This window comes from Nomascus leucogenys, chromosome 15, assembly GCF_006542625.1.
Source record: "Nomascus leucogenys isolate Asia chromosome 15, Asia_NLE_v1, whole genome shotgun sequence".
NCBI lineage: Eukaryota > Metazoa > Chordata > Mammalia > Primates > Hylobatidae > Nomascus > Nomascus leucogenys.
Window position 1 is genome coordinate 93435061 of NC_044395.1, and position 19884 is coordinate 93454944.

The following is a 19884-nucleotide window of genomic DNA, read 5'->3' on the forward strand; positions in this document are numbered from 1 at the left end:
CACCAAGTAATACAATCTAAACTATAGCACAAATACAATGAGTACACTGTAGCCTCTATTTAAATCTGCTATTGGTTGGGTCCATTCTGAGGACACATCACAGATGACACTGTGTTGTGCTGAAGTATATTCAGTACTACTGATGACCAAAGCCCTTTGAATAGGTCCAAAACAGACCTAAATATTATCAAATTTCAGGTACAGCAGAAAATGTTATGTTGAGGCTGCAGTGTACTTGATTATGCTGAAAATCTATATCACAAAATTAATATTAAAAATAAGAGTACTGCGTAAGTTACAAAAAGAAATGCAGATAATTTTCAGCTTAATGTGGATATCAGTTATTTACATCTTAGCCCTTCCATATCATTAATTTATATTAGTAACCTGAAAATGATTACTTGGTGCCCATTGTTATTGACACATTAAAACTTTTATTATCATTTTTACTAATTTCAGTCTTCAAAAATTAACATTTTCCTCCTAACCATAATCATGAATGGGGTCCTTACTCTTTAAAATATACATGCCTGGGTTCAAATTTCAAGATATAAAAAGCAAGAAAAAAAATCAAAGTTATCATTGGGTAAAATTATGATTAAATAGGATTAAACAGGTTTGAATCACATTAGCTTATTCTTGCATAATATAAACTATCTTACAGAAAAATCATTAAATTATTGAAGTGCTTACATTGATAAACCATGCATTTTCACAAAATTAAAATGTGAAGTAATTCTTCTCTTAAAATGTTTCCAGACACTCAAAATACTCTATGAAAAACTAAGTTAACATTTCTGTATTTTCATATACTCCCATTCATATTAGTTTGTAAGTAGGAATAAAAAGAAAAATGAGTTCTAAATAAATGACACAGGAGGCAATAAATTGACACATGACAAGTAAATAAAAGGCTAAAGCACTCCAATACCATTGAAACTGTTTTAATGTTGTTGCAACTCCAAAATGCAACAATCATCAGCTTGTAAAAGACCCAAATTTCAAAAATTCATTTTAATTACTCCTTTATACCTATTTTACAAAATAAAGGTAAGACACATTTAAATCCTCCTTGTCCTAATTGGCTATGTTCCTAACTTGTTTTCTATCACTACAGTGAATGCTGCAATTCCCATCAGATGCTGATATAAGAAAAAATAAAATAAAATAGTAACCTCTGCTTCAATGTACAGTTTCCAGAATCTGCCAGAACTGGGGAACTGGGCAACAAGGCGTTCATAAGTCTTCCGTGCTTTGTCTATAGGTTGATTCTAAAATTGAAAACCAATAAACAGCATTTACAATGTTAGGATTATGAAAATATTATTCACTGCAGAACCAAGTAGTGTGATTGGACCCATAGAGAAGGAAATGTAATCCTATATCACTAAACCTGTGCCTCTCGAATGAGAATGCTCCAAGCATCAAGGTCATATGGATTCTCTTCTAATTTCTTTTCCGCTTTCTTCACCTTCTCTGGGACATACTCAGCTGCCTGGGGAAAAAAAACAACAGTGAACTAAAGTTACTGTTTTAAAAATCTCATGCCTAACTTAATTCATGAACAATAAAGTCCTCAGATGCAATGTCACATTACAAAGCATAAAAATATCCTCTTATAAAAGAGAAGTGTGTTTTCTAGAACCTATGTGTACAATCATCCTTCCTTATCTGTGGGCTCCGCATCCTTAGTTTCAACCAAGGGTGGATTGGAAATACTCAGAGGAAAAAAAAAAGACAGCAGTGTCTATACTAAACATGTACTGCCTTTTTATTTATCATTATTTCCTAAACAACGCAGTATAACAACTATTTAAATGGCATTTGTATTATATGACGTTATTATAATCTAGATATGAGTTAAGTATTTGGGAGGACATATGTAAGCTATATGCAAATACATTATTTTATATAAGAGACACGAGCACACATGGACTCTGGTATCTAAGGGGGTGTCCTGGCAACAATCCCCCACAGATACTGAGGGATAATTGTATTTGTAATCAGAAGTAACTTGCATAAAGATAATAAAACCAAGTGATCAAGTATTTTTTACTCAAATAAACTTATTTTTGTATTAAATACTATAAAACAGCAGTTCTCAAACTTTACAGTCTCAGGACCCCTCTACACTCTTAAAATTTAAGAACCACAAAGAGCTGTTATGTGGGTTTTATCAATATTTACCATATTAGAAATTAAAACAAATTTAAATATTGATTGATTTACAAATAAAACTTTTTACGTTTTTTCTTCATAAAAAATAACTTAAAATTCAGTAATAAGAATGTTGCTTTTTACTTATTTATAAATCCATTCAATGTTTGACTTTTTAAAAGGCAGCCAAATTTTCACATCTGCTTCTGCATTCAATCTGCTGCCCTATCAGATCATAAAGATGCTGAAAAATTCCACTGTATGCCCGTGAGAGATTAGGAGTGAAAAAGGGCAAATAATGTCTTAGATTTATTATGAGACAGGCTGAACTCACAGATCCTCTGAAAGTCCTTAGGAACCCTTGGGGTTCCTGGACCAACTTTGAGAAACACTGCTGTTAAAGCATTCATCCTGCACCACAAAGAAAATGCATGAAATGACATGGAAATCTTATTTCGATGTAAAGAAATTTTAAAAACACAATTCACAATTGTATATACAATACAATGAAAACTATAAAAGAAATCTGCAATTAAAGAGATTTTTAAAATACATTCAAATGCTTAGACTGGTCATCCTTGGAAGATAAGTAGTAGAATTAGAGGCTGATTTTTTTTTCCCCTTTTCAATATTCCCCAAATCCTTTGGTAAGGTAGTTTTACTTTTATTATAGAAATTTAATCTAAAAAAAAAAAAGCCTAAAATAGTAGCCAGCACTTGAAGCAAAAATTAAAGTATTAATTCTCAAATTGTTGTTCAGAATACTACTGTGTACCACAAGAAGGGATGGTCAAATAAGCCAGATAAATGTTAATTTATACAGGCCAGGTGTGGTGGCTCACATCTACAATCCCAGCACTTTGGGAGGCCGAGACAGGCAGATTACTTGTGGCCAGGAGTTCAAGACCAGCCTGGCTAACATGGTGAAACCCTGTCTCTACTAAAAACAGAAAAATTAGCTGGGCGTGGTGGTGTGTGCCTGTAATCACTGCCACCTGGAAGGCTGAGGCACAAGAATTGCTTGAATCCAGGAGGCAGAGGTTACCGTGAGTGAGATTGCACCACTGCACTCCAGGCTGGGTGACAGAGCCACACAGCACTTGGGAGGCCGAGATGGGCAGATCATGAGGTCAGGAGATTGGGACCATCCTGGCTAACATGGTGAAACCCCATCTCTACACAAAACACAAAAAATTAGCCAGGCATGGTGGCAGGCGCCTGTAGTCCCAGCTACTCAGGAGGCTGAGGCAGGAGAATGGCGTGAACCCAGGAGGCGGAGCTTACAGTTAGCTGAGATCGCACCACTGCACTCCAGCCTGGGTGTTCTTACAGTTAGCTGAGATCGCACCACTGCACTCCAGCCTGGGTGACAGAGACTACGTTCTCCAAAAAAAAAAAAAAAAAAAGTTAATTTATATTAAGTTTTGTTTTGCCTTTTTTCTAGGACATCCTGACATCTATAAATGGCAATACATATTGATAATATCCGAGCATAAAGAGGGAAGCACTGCCCCTACCACTTTTCTTCCCCATCACTCCCCTCTTTTTTTTTTAGTGGAATTAGTACATCATGGAACAATTCAGTCAAAACATCAGTTTGGAAAAGTTTAAAAAAAGTATCTGTTCAGATTTTTTTAATTACCTAGGAGAAATAAACTCTTTTCTTTGGAATAAATTAGCTTGCACCACTGGTAAGCATTTACTTATTTAGAAAAAAGACATGTTGACTACTGTAATTCAAAACTGAAATTAGGATGCTTTCCTGACATATAAGAACTTTATGAATAGCTTGCTCAAGGAACTAAAGCTGGTTTATAAGGGACTATTGGCTCTACCCATATATGAAACTACAGGCTCAGAAAGAACAGCAAATGGAAAATCAGCAAATAATAAAGGTGGCATGTTCAAATCAGAATGGTGAATTATTCAATAAATGGTTTCAGAAAAACTATATAATCATCTGTTAGAATAACTGTGAAGTCAATTTTATCAAAATAAAGTTGAATTCCTATTTACTCTTTCTGCCAAAATAAACTTGAGAAATCAAAGATTTAAATGTTAAAAACAAAAACACAAGACAGAACTAGAGCAGAATACGGTGAAATGTATTTCTGCATTGGAAAAACTCTTCGGAAGCCTTTTGGGAGGCCGAGGCAGGAGGATTCCTTGAGCTCAGTAGTTCTTCTGGACCAGCCTGGGCAACACGGCAGAATCCCGTCTCTACCCAAATACAAAAATTAGCCAGGCGTGTGACACACACCTGTAGTCCCACGTACTTGGGAAGCTGTGGTGGGAGGATCACTTGAGCCCGGGAGGGATAAGTTGCAGTGAACTGAGATTGCTGCCACTGCACTCAGGCCTGGGTGACAGAGCCAGACCCTGTCTTTAAAAAAAAAAAAAGCCTTTAAAGCGTAAACTTACGTGGTAAGTTAAAATTTGCGCATGAGAAAAGTACCAAAATAAAAAAGACAAACGTAAAAAAAACCTCCAACACATGACAAAAATACTAAATGTATTAAAGTACAATCAATAAACCACCAATGGTTCAAAAAGAAAATGCAGCCGGATGCAGAGGCTCACACTTGCAATCTCAGCACTTTGGGGTTGCGGGGCGGGCAGGAGGATTGCTTGAGCCCAGGAGTCTGAGACTAACCTTGGCAATATGGCGAATCCCCATCTCTACAAAAAATACAAAGAATTAGTGGGGCATGGTGGCATGCGCCTATGGTCCCACCTACTTGGGAGGCTGAGGTGGCAGGATCACCTGAGCCCAGGAGGTTGGGCCATGATCGCACCACTGCACTCCAAACTGGGTGACAGGGTGAGACTCTGTGTCAAAAAACATTTTTTTAATAAAAATTTAAAAATAAAAAAAAATGAGCAAAGCATATGAACAGTTTATAATTAACTTTTTAAAGACTCAAAAGAAATGCAAATATTTGCCAGGCACGGTGGATCATGCCTGTAATCCCAGTAGTTTGGGAGGCCGAGGCAGGCAGATCACTAGGTCAGGAGAACAGAGACCATCCTGGCTAACACGGTGAAACCCCATCTCCACTAAAAAACACAAAAAATTAACTGGGCATGGTGGTGGGCACCTGTAGTCCCAGCTGCTCAGGAGGCTGAGGCAAGAGAATAGCGTGAACCTGGGAGGCAGAGTTTGCAGTGAGCAGAGATGGCGCCACTGCACTCCAGCCTGCACGACAGAGCGAGACTCCGTCTCAAAAAAAAAAAAGAAATGCAAATATAAACCAGAAAACAGAGATCCAACATTTTATAATTAAATTGCACTGGTGAGGGTAAGCAGAAAAAGATATTCTCATATTGTTAGCAACGGCAAGTAGAAACTGATCAATGTGGCCAGGGGCGATGGCTCACGCCTGTAATCCCAGCACTTTGGGAGGCTGAGGCGGGTGGATCACCTGAGGTCAGGGGTTCGAGACCAGCCCAACCAATATGGTGAAACCCGTCTCTACTAAAAATACAAAAATTAGCCAGGAGTGGTGGCACACACCTGTAGTCCCAGCTACTCGGGAGGCTGAAACAGGAGAACTGCTTGAACCCAGGCAGCAGAGGTTGCAGTGAGCCAAGATCACACCACTGCACTCTACTCCAGCCTTGGCAACAGAACAAGACTCCGTCTCAAAAAAAAAAAAAAAGAAACTGATCAATGTTTAATATAAATGTCTGATTCTGAATTCCACTTCTAGTAACACCCTACTGCACATGTACACATATATAATGAGTCAGCTACTAGACTATAGTTACATAAAACTGAAAATAAATTAAATAACTATGTATAGCCAGATGTGGTGGTGCATGTCTATAGTCCCAGCTACTCAAGAGGCTAAGGTGGAAAGATCGCTTGACCCCAGAAGTTCAAGGCTGCAGTGAGCTCTAATCACACCACTGCACTCTACCCTAGGTAAGAGAACAAAACCCTGTCTCTATTTGTTAAAATTAAATAAATATATATATACAAAAGGACCAATTAAATAAATTATGGAATTTGTAGTCACTTAAAAAAAGAAAAACAAGGCATGGCAGGTAGCCACATGGAAAATAAAAAGTGATGGTGAGCAGGGAGACATGCAAACAACATATACACTTACTCTGCCATATACCCTTCTGGTTTGTTTGAATTTTTCTTACTCATCTGAGAAATATTCACTCAGTGCCTAGTATGTGTCAGATATTGTAGCGGCCCTTGGGATACATAACAAAATAAAGAATTCTTTCAATGGGTTTACTTCTTGGAAAAAAAAAAAATTAAAAGAAATTTTAGGCCAGGCATGGTAGCTCATGTGTGTAATCCCAGCACTTTGAGAGGCCAAGGCATGAGGACCGCTTGAGGCCAGAAGTTCAAGAGCAGCTGAGCAACACAGTGAGACCCTTGTCTCTACAAAAAATTTAAAAATTAGCCAGGCATGGTGGTGTGTGCCTGCAGCCCTAGCTACTAGGCAGCCTAAGGCAGGAAGACTGCTTAAGGCCAGAAGTTCAAGACCAGCCTGGGCAACACAGTGAGACTCTGTCTCTACTAAAACAAAACAAAACAAAAACAACTTAGCCAGGCGTGCTGGCAGGCACCTGTAGTCCTAGCTACCTGGGACGCTGAGGCAGGAAGATCTCTTGAGCCCAGGAGTTCAAGGTTGCAGTGAGCTAAGACTGCGCCACTGCAGTCCAGCCTGGGTGACAGTGAGACACTGTCTCCAAAAAAAAAAGAAAGAAAGAGGCCAGGCTTGGTGGCTCACACCTGTAATCTCAGCACTTTGGGAGCCCGAGGTGGGCAGATCACAAGGTTAGGAGTTTGAGACCAGCCTGGCCAACATAGTAAAACCCCATCTCTACTAAAAATACAAAAATTAGCCAGGCATGGTGGTGCGTGCCTGTAGTCCCAGATACTTGGGAGGCTGAGGCAAGAGAATCGCTTGAGACCAGGAGGCAGAGGCTGCAGTGAGCCGAGATCACGCCGCTGCACTCCAGCCTCAGCAACAGAGCGAGACTTAGTCTCAAAAAAAAAAAAAAAGAAAAGAAATTTTATGTAAACTAGAATTTCAGTCCTGAGATACCGACTATAAAATGATAATGATTAACTAAGAAATAAAACTGATATGGGAACCAAAAAACAGTTCATCTATACTTGAACTGCTTTAGGTAATCAGTGATAACAAACACCCAAAACCACTCTGAATCATGGATTTGCTTTGGAAAAATGCCAGGGGATGGGGTAGACAAATAATCCTACAAGGTATGAATTGTCAATTTCTTCTAGCCTTTCAGTATCACTGAAGAATATCTGATATAATCTCAAATTTGTTACTAAAATATATGGTCGTTTTCCCCTTGGTATTGAGATTTGTGATTTTTGCCCTCTGAAAGAGTGAAAGGATTGTAGACAAGCAGAATCACTGCCAAGGTTTATTGCTATAATTGTTTTTACTCTTGTTATAAGGTCAATTTTGCATTTAGAGAGCTATTTAAATTACTTTAGTGTTCACAGGTATTCTGGAGCTCAAGACCCACTTGCTGAAATTAACCTACCAAATCAGGTTAGGTATACCATATAATCTGTAAAAGAGAGAAACTCAGAGTATAGAATCTGATATCCAACCAAGCATAATCACAATAAGACGTATACATGTCTCCTTAATACATCAAATAAGCCACCCCTTTAGTGATTCTCAATCCTGGCTCTGCATTAGAATTACCTAAGGGAAGGAGATTTTAAAAGATGTCCAAGCTTCACCCTCAATCAACTAAACCTGAATCTCTAGGAATGTACATACTATCAACATTTTTTAAAAACTTTTCAAGTAATTCTAACGTATAACAGTCCTAGTTGAAAACCATGGCTCATTGGGCGCAGTGGCTCACACGTGTAATCCCAGCATTTTGGGAGGCGAAGGCGGGTGGATCACTTCAGGTCAGGAGTTCAAGACCAGCCTGACCAACATGGTGACACCCCGTCTCTGCTAAAAATACAAAAATTAGCAGGGCGTGGTGGTATGTGCCTGTAGTCTCACACACTCAGGAGGCTGAGGTGGGAGAAACGCTTGAACCTGGGAGGCAGAGGTTGCAGTGAGCCGAGATTATGTCACTGTACTCCAGCCTGGGTGACAGAGTGAGACTCCGTCTCAAAAAAAAAAAACAAAAAAAAACAAAAAACTATGCTCTCTAGTTGGTGCCACAGAATCTTTCTGCAGTCTAGTGAAACCTATGAGCCTTTTCTCAGAATAATATTCTTAAATACATAAATTCTGAGGGATTTCCAAGGAAAAAGCGTTTGGGTATGTGTATTGTTGCTGTTGCTTTTTTTTTTTTTTTTTTTTTTAAAGAGACAGGTTCTCTCTACATTGCTGATCTAGAGCTCCTGGGCTCCAGTGATCCTCCTGCCTCAGCCTCCCATGTAGCTGGGACTACAGGCGTGTACCACCGCTCCTTGCTCCAAAGTTTTTTTTTATAGTAATATATATTTAATATATCAAATAACAAGCTTTAGGGGCCAATTCACTACATGAGTGATGAGTGCTGCTGCTAACACTATTAGCTCTGTAAATTCTGGCCTACATTAATAATAAAAGGGAATGCTCAATTTCAGTTGGCGATTAGTGAAAGTCTTTTCCCCCATCCAATTTCATAGAATCCCTAAAATGCTATCCAGATACCGGGAATTAGCAGAAGTATGTTACATCACTAAATGTTTTTTTCTAGCCTAGCTCCTCAGTAGTTAAATGTTCGTAACACAATCTATACATATAATTCTCAATCAACCACATTAATTAACAATGGATAACCAGAATGCTCAAGAGTATAGCCTGCTAGTTATGGTCACATTTAATTCTCACAATAAAAAGCCTTTTAACATAACAGCTATGAACCAGTTGGGTAGCCAATGCTGAGAGTGTAGCATTTTTGTTTTCTGGCCTCGTTACCATAATGCTATTGGGCAAAGAAAAACTGAACAGTTTTGTAGTACCCAAAAGAAGAGAGACTGGGCCTCCATAAGGAATGAAGTTGTATTATTACCTGAATCTGTTGCCAGAGCAGGTCATTTTAAGAAAACAGGCTGGGCACAGTGGCTCCCAGTACTTTGGAAGGCCAAGGCAGGCGGATCACTCGAGGTCAGGAGTTCAAGACCAGCCTGGCCAAAATGGTGAAACCCCATCTCTACTAAAAATACAAAAATTGGCCAGGCATGGTGGCTCACGCCTGTAATCACGGCACTTTGGGAGGCCAAGGCAGGTGGATCACCTGAGGTCAGGAGTTCAAGACCAGCCTGGCCAACACGGTAAAACCCTGTCTCTACTAAAATACAAAAATTAGCTGGGCGTGGTGGTGCATGCCTGTAATCCCAGCTACGTGGGAGGCTGAGGCAGGAGAACTGCTTGAACCCAGGAGGCAAAGGTTGCAGTGAGTCAAGATCATGCCATTGCACTGCAGCCTGGGCGACAGAGCCAGACTCCATCTTGAAAACAAAACAAACAAACAACAACAAAAAAAAAACCCTGGGCATGGTGGCAGGCCCCTGTAATCCCAGCTACTTGGGAGGCTGAGGCCAGAGAATTGCTTGAACCCACGAGGCGGAGGTTGCAGTGAGCCAAGATCATACCACTGCCCTCCAGCCTGGGCAACAGACAGAGACTCTCTCAAACAAAAAAAAAAAAAAAAAAAAAAAAAAAAAAAAAAAAAAAAAAAAAAAAAAAAAGAAAAGAAAACAGGGCAAGTTTCCAATGCCCTTCTGTAACAAACTGCTGCTTAGTGTAGCAAGAACAGCTGTCCTGGCCGGGCGCGGTGGCTCACGCCTGTAATCCCAGCAATTTGGGAGGCCGAGGCAGGCAGATCACGAGGTCAGGAGATCGAGACCATCCTGGCTAACACAGTGAAACCCCGTCTCTACTAAAAATATAAAAAAAATAAATTAGCCGGGCGAGGTGGCAGGCGCCTGTAGTCCCAACTACTCGGGAGGCTGAGGCAGGAGAATGGCGTGAACCCCGGGGGCAGAGCCTGCAGTGAGCCGAGATCGCGCCACTGCACTCCAGCCTGGGCAACGGCGAGACTCTGTCTCAAAAAAAAACAAAAAAACAAAAAAAAACAGCTGTCCCATGCTTATGCATCCCAAAAACTTATTACTATAAAAAACTATCAAAATCCAGTTTTGCTTCTGAAATAATAATCTATAATCCCAATATCATTCTTCAGGCGATGTTAATGGGGAACAGGCGGGGACCCCAAATCAAAGGAGTAGAGCAAAAACTGGACTAGTTATCAAGGCATACATATTACCAAAGACTTAATTTTACCTTCTCTGTGAATAACACAACTATGTACAACTGGCTAAAAGAAAGAAGGTAGGGGGGCCAGGCACAGTGGCTCACGCCTATAATCCCAGCACTTTGGGAGGCTGAGGCAGGTGGATCACTTGAGGTCAGGAGTTGGAGACCAGCCTGGCAACACTGCAAAACCCCGTCTCTACAAAAAACACAAAAATTAGCTGGGTGTGGTGGCAGGTATCTGTAACCCCAGCTACTTGGGAGGATGAGGTGGGAGGATGGCTTGAGCCCAGGAGGTGCTGGTTGCAGTGAACCAAGATCACACCACTGCATTCCAGCCTGGGCAACAGAGCCAGACCCTGTCTCAAAAAAAAAAAAAAAAAAAAGTTCGAAAGTAGAATAAGCATATTATGTATTTAACCTTTTATAATTTCTTTTTTAGTACTGGCTTGAGACATGATTCACATACATACAATTCACCCATCTGAAGTGTGTAACTCAATAGTTTTTATTTATGAATATATTCAAGTTTACAGAACCATCACAAATTTAAAACATTTTATCACCTCAAGGAGAAATCTGTACCTGTTAGCAGTCACTCCCATTTCCCTCCAATCCCTAAGCCCTGGGCAACTACTAATCTACTTTGTCTCTAGGGACATGCCCATATTTAATGTAATCATACAATATGTGTTCTTTTTGTTTCTAGTTTTCTTTTTTCTTTGAGACAGGATCTCACTCTGTCACCCAGGCTCGAATGCAGTGGCACAATCACAGCCCACTGCAGCCTCAACCTCCTGAGCTCAATCAATCCTCCCACCTAGACCTCCCGATAATGGACTACAGGCATGTGCCACCATGCCCAGCTAAATTTTATAATTTATAGAGATGGGGTTTTGCCATATTGTCCAGGCTTGTCTTGAACTCCTGGGCTCAAGCAATCCACCTGCCTCGGCCTCTCAAAGTGTTGGGATTACCACCGTGAGCCACCATGACTGGCCTTGTTTTGGCTTTCAGTTAGCATGTTTTCAAAGTTCATGTTTTTGCATATATTAAGTACTTTTGACAATATTCCATTATGTGCATATCCTACATTTATTTATGTATCAGCTGATGGACTTTGGATTGTTTCCAGTTTTGGCTATTATAAATAATGTTACTATGAACATTAGTGTATTAAGATTTCTTTGTGGAGTTCATTTTGTGTTTTCCTTTTTCTTGGATATATACCTAGAAATGGAATGGCTAAGTAATGTGGTAACTCTTATGTTTTACCTTCTGAAAAACTACCAGACTTTAAAGGGGCTGTACTATTTTACATTTCCAGTGTATAAGGGGTTCTAATTTCTCCATATCCTTACCAACATTTGATATTATCTTTTTTATTACAGCCATCCTTGTGGGTCTGAAGTGATATCTCATTGTGGTTTTGATTTACATTTCTCTGATCGTTATCAAAGTAGAGCGTCTTTTCATTTTCCTATTGGCCATTTGTACATCTTCTTTGGAGAAATGTCTGTTCAAATATTTTGCCCATTTAAAAACTGGACTTATCAGGAGTTTGAGACCAGCCTGGCCAACATGGTGAAACCTTGTCTCTACTAAAAATACAAAAAATTAGCCAGGCATGGTGGCAGGCACCTGTAATCCCACCTACTCAGGAGGCTAAGGTGGGAGGATCCCTTGAGCCGGTGGGGAGGGGCAGAGGCTCCACTGAGCCAAGATTGTGCCACTGCACTCCAGCCTGGGTGATAGAGCGAGACTATGTCTTGAAAAAATAAGAATAAATAAAATAAAAACTGGACGTATTATTATTACTTTTTAGAGGTATAGTTTCACTATGTTGCTCAGGTTGGACTTGAACTCCTTGGTTCAATCAATCCTCCTGCCTCAGCCTCCCAAATAGCTGGGACTACAGGCGTGCACCACCACACCTGGCTGGGTTTTTTCATTAATGAATTTTTACATGTTAGAGTTACAAATCCCTTATCAGACATGATTTACAAAAATTTTATCCTATTCTGTATGATGCCTTGCCACTTTCCATGTTTAACCGTCTGTTATGTGAAGCTAACTAACTCAGAGAAATAGAACTTATGATCTTGGCTTCACAGACACGATGTAGTATTCCAACTATTCTCAAACATTTTGTAAAGGATTGCTTTACATTCTTAAAAACTGAGGAGCCCGGGCCGGGCGCGGTGACTCACACCTGTAATCTCAGCACTTTGGGAGGCCGAGGCGGGTGGATCACAAGGTCAGGAGTTCGAGACCAGCCCTGCCAATTTGGTGAAACGCTGTCTCTACTAAAAATACAAAAAATTAGCTGGGTGTGGTGGCACATACCTGTAGTCCTAGCTACTCAGGAGGCTGAGGCAGAAGAATCGCTTGAACCTGGGAGGCGGAGGTTGCAGTGAGCTGAGATCGCACTACTGCACTCCAGCCTGAGCGACAGAGTGAGACTCCGTCTCCAAAAAAAAAATAGTAACAATAATAATTGAGGAGCCCAAAGGGATTCTATCGTTACTTACATTAGAAATTAAAACAAAAAATTAAAGTATTTAATTCATTTAAAAATAATAAATTCTTTAAATATCAATATAAATATTTTACCAAAGGAAATTTTCCAAAATAAAAAAAAAAAAAGTCAAAAGAATGGCACCATTTTACATTTTCATGATCTTTTAAATGTCTGGCTGAATAGAAGACATTATCTGCTTCTTTCAATCTGTTACAATATATTGTTTTAGATGAAAAATATGAAAAAATTTCAGCCTCACAGTTACGTAGTTGGAAAAGGGAGGAAAGACCATTTTTAATAGCCTTTACATATAATTGTGGATAGGTGATGTGGCCTCTGGAAAGCCCTATGAGTTATACTTTATTGAAACTCCTAACCACTTTCTTTCTATATGAGCTCATAACTTTTATTAGGAGGTTATTAATGGGAAGGTGGGATGTGAAGAGGTGACAGACACTATCATGTTAATGACTGAAATAATATAATTTAAGGCTGGGCACAGTGGGTCACACCTGTAATCCCAGCACTTTGGGAGGCTGAGGTGGGAGGAGTCCTTGAGGCCAGGAGGTTGAGGCTGTGGTGAGCTATGACCACGCCAATGCACTGCAGCCTGGACAACAGAGCAAGACCTCGTCTCTAAAAAAAATAGTAATAATAACAATAATAATAATCTAATTTCTTCCATTTCGACCATGCAGGTAAAACAGACACACACACACAAAAAAGATAATTCTCTTTCTCCAAATAGCTACTTTCATGATAAATTAGAAGGGTGTTATACTAGGAGCCATATTGAAATTAAGTTAAAGTAGGGATCAGTTAAAGTGATAACACAGAAGTATGAATAGAGGGGGAGAAAGATGGTACATTGAAAGATTTAAGACAATGTAAGCTTTTTACTATGGCCAACAGAAAAAGCAGAGTTGAGTCTCAACCCTGGTTTTATAATGAGTATTTCTCACTATTCAGGGTAATAACTAAATATATGGGGGTGGGGAGCAGGTGGGCAGGAAAAATCAGCAAAATACCATCCTCAAATATCTGCCATTTTTTCAGCCACTTATTTATCAAGAATGTATTTTAAAACAACCAGGTATCATCTAACTCTGTGGTCTGCATGCTTTTATTCAAATAAAAACCACTGTGGTACCTGTTTCAAATGAAGATTCTCAGCCCCACTTAACAGTTAGGTTTGAAATCAGAGTCTACGTATCTATACTTTTATAAAGCACCCAATTATGACATAAATGGGCCATGGGCTCCACTTTAAGAAATATGTACCACCTCATCTATCTGTTCCACAAATGTTTTCCAAATGTCATGTTTCATTAAAAATAAAGTGGCAACAAACTTGTCATTCCAAGTGAATTTTTTGCTAAAATATTAAGAAAACTGAATATACTATACATTTGAAGTCTTAAGTCTCTGTGGTTAACTTTTTTTTTGAAATTAAAAGTAGACCTGAGTAGCACTCTGTAAGACTTTCTTTTTTTTTTTTTTTTTTTTGAGACGGAGTCTCGCTCTGTCGCCTAGGTGGAGTGCAGTGGCTCTACCTTGGCTCACTGCAACCTCCGACTCCCGGGTTCAAGTGATTCTCCTGCCTCAGCCTCCCAAGTAGCTGGGATTACAGGTATGCACCACCACACTCAGCTAATTTTTGTATTTTTAGTAGAGACGGAGTTTCACCATGCTGGCCAGGTTGGTCTCAAACTCCTGACCCAGTGATCCACCAGCCTCAGCCTCCCAAAGTGCTGGGATTACAGACAGGCATGAGCCACGGTGCCCTGCTGAGACTTTCATAGAAGAGTAACCTAACTGATTCCACTCATATGCCCAGATAATAAAGGACTATATGTGACAGGTGTCACACTGAGACCAGATATTAGGACCAGATGTCAGCTTAGTTCTGTGTTCCTTTACCAATGCAACCAAACCCTACTTCATGTTTGTTGTGAATGAAACTGAACATGTATCCTACAATACAAAACTAATCCCTCCAAATCATCCACAGATTAAAAATCTAAACATACAAACAACTCAAAAACTTAAAAAAAAAAAAAGATTTTGGGCCAGGCATAGTGGCTCACACCTGTAATCCCAGCGCTTTGGAAGGCCGAGGCAGGTGGATCACGAGGTCAGAAGATCAAGACCATCCTGGCTAACACGGTGAAACCCCATCTCTACTAAAATACAAAAAATTAGCCGGGAGTGAGGGCGTGGTGGCAGGCGCCTATGGTCCCAGCTACTAGGGAGGCTGAGGCAGGAGAATGGCGTGAACCCAGGAGGCGGAGCTTGCAGCCAGCCGTGATCGCGCCACTGCACTCCAGCCTGGGTGAAAGTGCGAGACTCTGTCTCGAAAAAATAAAAATAAAAAAATAAAAAATAAAAAAAAAGATCTTGGCTTAACATACTGGTTCAAATAATTATATTTACCATTATCTGCTTAGTAAACTTGCATATTCATCCCCTAGGAAACAAATAGCTACAAAATATAAATTAAAATCTTAACCGTTTGGAACTTAAAAGACGAGACTTCTTTCAAATATGAATAATCCAGACTTAATACACTAAATAAACTAAGTCAAACATTAGAAAAACATTAATTAGGACACACAGAAGCTTTGCCCTTCTGATTTTATTCAATATTTACTATGTATCCTAAGTTGTCCATTAATCTAAATATAATTTAAACAACTGCCAATTCAAATCCCTTTTTTAGCCCAATTCTCACACCATTACCAACTGTCCAACAAAACAAAACAAAAAGACTCAAATTCGCAGGTAGGTCCTATCTAAAGAGAAAGATTCAGAGGCATGGTAGATAAGCTTAAAATCACTGTCACCAAATCGAAGGTTTATTTAAAAAAAAAAAGCTTAAAATCATGAATTGGTATGGGCAATTGTCCAATTAATAGGTAAAAACACCCAAATACAGATTTTGCCCTTCTGAAGGTCTATCTGGGATGTAAATGCCTACATTCCCTGAAATAACGTTGAAGGAATGCAATATCACCTAACACAGTAGCTTTCTGTTGTATCTCTAAGAAAAACCCAATTCTCATTCTTTAAGCACAGAGCAATTTCTCTTAGGAACAACTGTCCCCAAACAGAATATTTTATATACTCCAGTTTCCTAAGAAATATCAACAACAAAGATCAAATCAACTTGACTGCCCAAAACTGTTACACCAAACAAGCATCACTAAAAATAGGAGGGAGAGAAAACTAGGAAAGGCTGTTACAGAAAGATTTTGGAAAAAATAAATCCAAAAAAACACATTGTCCAACACACATAGTTGGCTCTTTCTCTGCCTCTTCTAACCCCTACACATACGCACCTTGACTAAAATTGGCGATACTGTTACTTCCAAACAGCTTAAGTACTAATGGTTACCTAATGAAATAAACCAGGTTTCAGGTTTCAACGCTGTGGGTGTTTCAACTTTTTCTTTCCTTATTAATAAGTACATAATAGGACACATACTCTTCATATTTTCTAAATCTTCCCAAAATTATTTTTCACTAAAAACAAGTATTTATGAACCTAAATGCTCCTTTGTTAAGAACTACCATCAATTAATTTGTGCTTCTTAGAGTCATGTAGCTTTTCCAAGCTGAGATCATTTGGCTTGTATTTTAGGCCTTTCAAATTCTAGGATAGGTTATACATTGTTTAAAAAGTGAAATATGGCTGGACTCACACCTGTAATCCAACAGTTTGGAAGGCTGAGGCGGGAGGATCACTTAAGTCCAGGAGTTCAAGACCAGCCTGGGAAACACAGTGAGACCTCGTCTCTACCTAAATAGTAAATAAATAAAATTTTTTAAAAGATGCAAACTTAATCCATTCATTTACTGAATACCTTTAAGCATCAAAATATTATTTCTTAGGTCTTTAAGACATAAAGATGAATAACACCACCTCTTCAACTCAAGAAGCTCAAAACCCAATGGAAGATGTCTAAATAACAGCATATTAAATGCCGTAAGAGTAGTGCACAAGGTTAAATGGACCTAAGAATGAGATCAAAAGTTGACTCAAGCATTAAAAAAAAACACCACGGGCTGGGCGCAGTGGCTCATGCCTGTAATCCCAGCACTTTGGGAGGCTGAGGCAGGCAGATCACTTGAGGTCAGGAGTTCAAGACCAGCCTGGTCAACATGGTGAAACCCCAATTCTACTAAAAATACAAAAAAATTAGCCGGGCATTGTGGCGTGTGCTTGTAATCCCAGCTACTCAAGAGGCTGAGGCAGGAGAATTGCTTGAACCTGGGAGGCGGAGGTTGCAGTGAGCCGAGATCGTGCCACTGCACTCCAGCCTGGGCAACACAGCAAGACTCCATCTCAAAAAAACAAAAAACAAACACAAAAAAACAAAACCATGAAATAAATAATACAGCCATAATTCCACACAGAAATCGTATGTTTGTTAGGGGGGTAAACCTATATGCAAATAGTTTTTTCACCATTAAACTGGCAAAAACAATAAGCAAGGAGCTTCAGAAGGGTATCCTTTAACACTATAAGGTAATTCCAATAGCTCTCTACAGGCAAAATTGAACTTCCTTACTAGAGCTGAAAAAAAAAATCACAGCAATAAACCTTTAGCAGTGATTTTGCTTATCTGCAATAATTTCCCTCTGTTAGGGGGCACAAATCACAAATCTTAGCACCAAGAGAAAAATGACTATCCATATATTTTAGTAACAAATTTAAGATAGTATCAGGTTTATTCTACAAACTTGAATTTCAATGCTACTAGAAGGCTAAATCTACACCTGCATCTTGTAGGACTCTTTGTCCACCCCATCCCTTGGCATTTTTCCAAAGCAAATCCATGATTCAGTGGTTTTAATTTTTTTCTTATTATTCTTTAGTTTCATTGAGTTTATTTTTCTCATCCATGATTTCAGGTTATTTTGGATACTCTCTTTTCCTCCAGATTTTCAATACTGTCTTAAACATCAAGCAAGGTAGAGCTCATTCATATTTTCCATCAGTCACTCCTTAAGGTGTTATTTAATGGCTATTTTAGTGGAAGCTGAATACAGTATCTAGGATTTGCTTCGAAGTAATGGGGGTGAGAGAAGCAAATGAAGTCATGGAGGAAACAAGACTAGCCATAAATTGAAGCTCTATGACAGGTACTTCATATATTATACTATTTTTTCTTACATGTTTGAAATGTATTATTAAAAAGTTAAAGAAAAGGCTATATGAAGATGACTTCCTTGTTGATAATCAGATGTCTAAATTGCCTTTCAGACTGAAGTAAAAGATGTAAGAGCCACAGGCCGGGCGCGGTGGCTCACGCCTGTAATCCCAGCACTTTGGGAGGCCGAGGCGGGCGGATCACGAGGTCAGGAGATCGAGACCATCCTGGCTAACACAGTGAAACCCCGTCTCTACTAAAAATACAAAAAATTAGCCAGGTGAGATGGCGGGCGCCTGTAGTCCCAGCTACTCGGGAGGCTGAGGCAGGAGAATGGCGTGAACCCCGGGGGGCGGAGCCTGCAGTGAGCCGAGATCGCGCCACTGCACTCCAGCCTGGGCGACAGCGAGACTCTGTCTCAAAAAAAAAAAAAAAGATATAAGAGCCACCAAAAAGGTTTGGACAAGTTGAGAGTGCAAAAGAAAAATGGCTATCACTGATACTAACACACTAAGAGAAATCCATGAATCCATAGCGATACTTAATCTTTAGGAAGAAAAAAAAGTCTTTTTTGCAGAAAGTATGAGCCAGTAAACAGACACAGACCAACAGAGTTGTGGGTTTTAAAAACAAAACGAAACCACCATTTGCTACTTCCAATGTAAGAGCTGATTTAGTCAAGATTTATCAATTGATAACTAGGTATAAGGTGATTTTAAAGAAAATGGTATCAACTCACAGATTATTAACTGCAAAGGGGAACATGACCCTTAACAATGAGAAGATCACCCTAAACCAAGTGATCAAACTTAACCATCCTAATAGAACCCAGCAGAAGTGCCTGCTAATGTAATGATATAATCTTAAGTATTCTATCCAAAAATACTTAACCCAAATATCAAGGCTGAGTATAGACCTAACTGTAAAGTTTTCAGGAAATACAGAAGATGAAAGGACAAGTTAAATGACATTATCAACCCCCAAACCAAACGCAAGCAAGCAAACAAACAACAAAAAACAAATACACCCAGAAAAGCAGTGTTGTGTCCTTGACACTTCAAATAGACAACAGCCTCAGGGGAGAATGGTGAGACTACTTAAGAGACATAAGTAAATGATTCACTACGTAAATCTAGATTGATTCTGGTTAAAAAAAAAAAAAAATCACATTCTTGGGACAAGTGGGGAAATTTAAAGAAGGACTAGATCTTAGAAATATTATTTTCTTGGGTGGGGAAATGGTATGGTGGTTACGTAACAACATTTTGCTCTTATTTATAAGTGAATGCTGAAATACTTGGAGCTGCAATGTGTCAACATACTTTCAAATAAACATGCATGGACCAGGCTTAGTGCTCGTGCCTGTCTGTAATCTCAACACTTGGGGACACTGAGGTGGGTGAATCGCTTGAGCCCAGGAGTTCGAGACCATGCTGGGCAACATGGTGAATTCCTGTCTCTACAAAAAAAAAAAATACAAAAATTAGGCCAGGTACGGTGGCTCACGCCTGTAATTCCAGCACTTTGGAAGGCAGAGGCAGGCGGATCACTTGAGGTCAGGAATTCGAGACCAGCCTGGGCAACGTGGCGAAATCCCCGTCTCTACTTAAAATACAAAAATTAGCGGGGCATGGTGGCGGGCGCCTGTAATCCCAGCTACTCGGGTGGCTGAGGCAGGAGAATCGCTTGAACCGGGAGGCGAAGGCTGCAGTAAGGCGAAATCGCGCCACTGCACTCCAGTCTGGGTGACAGAGCAAGGCTCCATCTCAAAAAAAAAAAAAAA

At 39.6% G+C, this 19884-nt stretch overlaps 1 protein-coding gene across 1 annotated transcript in view; it reads right to left on the minus strand.

Annotated features, from left to right (window-relative positions):
* The window catches only part of CSTF3 (cleavage stimulation factor subunit 3), a 77496-nt gene that overhangs the window by 55699 nt on the left and 1913 nt on the right, over nt 1-19884 (minus strand). The window contains exons 2-3 of the mRNA XM_003254380.3: nt 1394-1495; nt 1176-1271 (exon numbers count right to left, since the gene is read on the minus strand). Of these exons, the coding sequence (XP_003254428.1) occupies nt 1176-1271; nt 1394-1495 (198 nt within the window). The remainder of the gene's footprint in view (nt 1-1175; nt 1272-1393; nt 1496-19884) is intronic.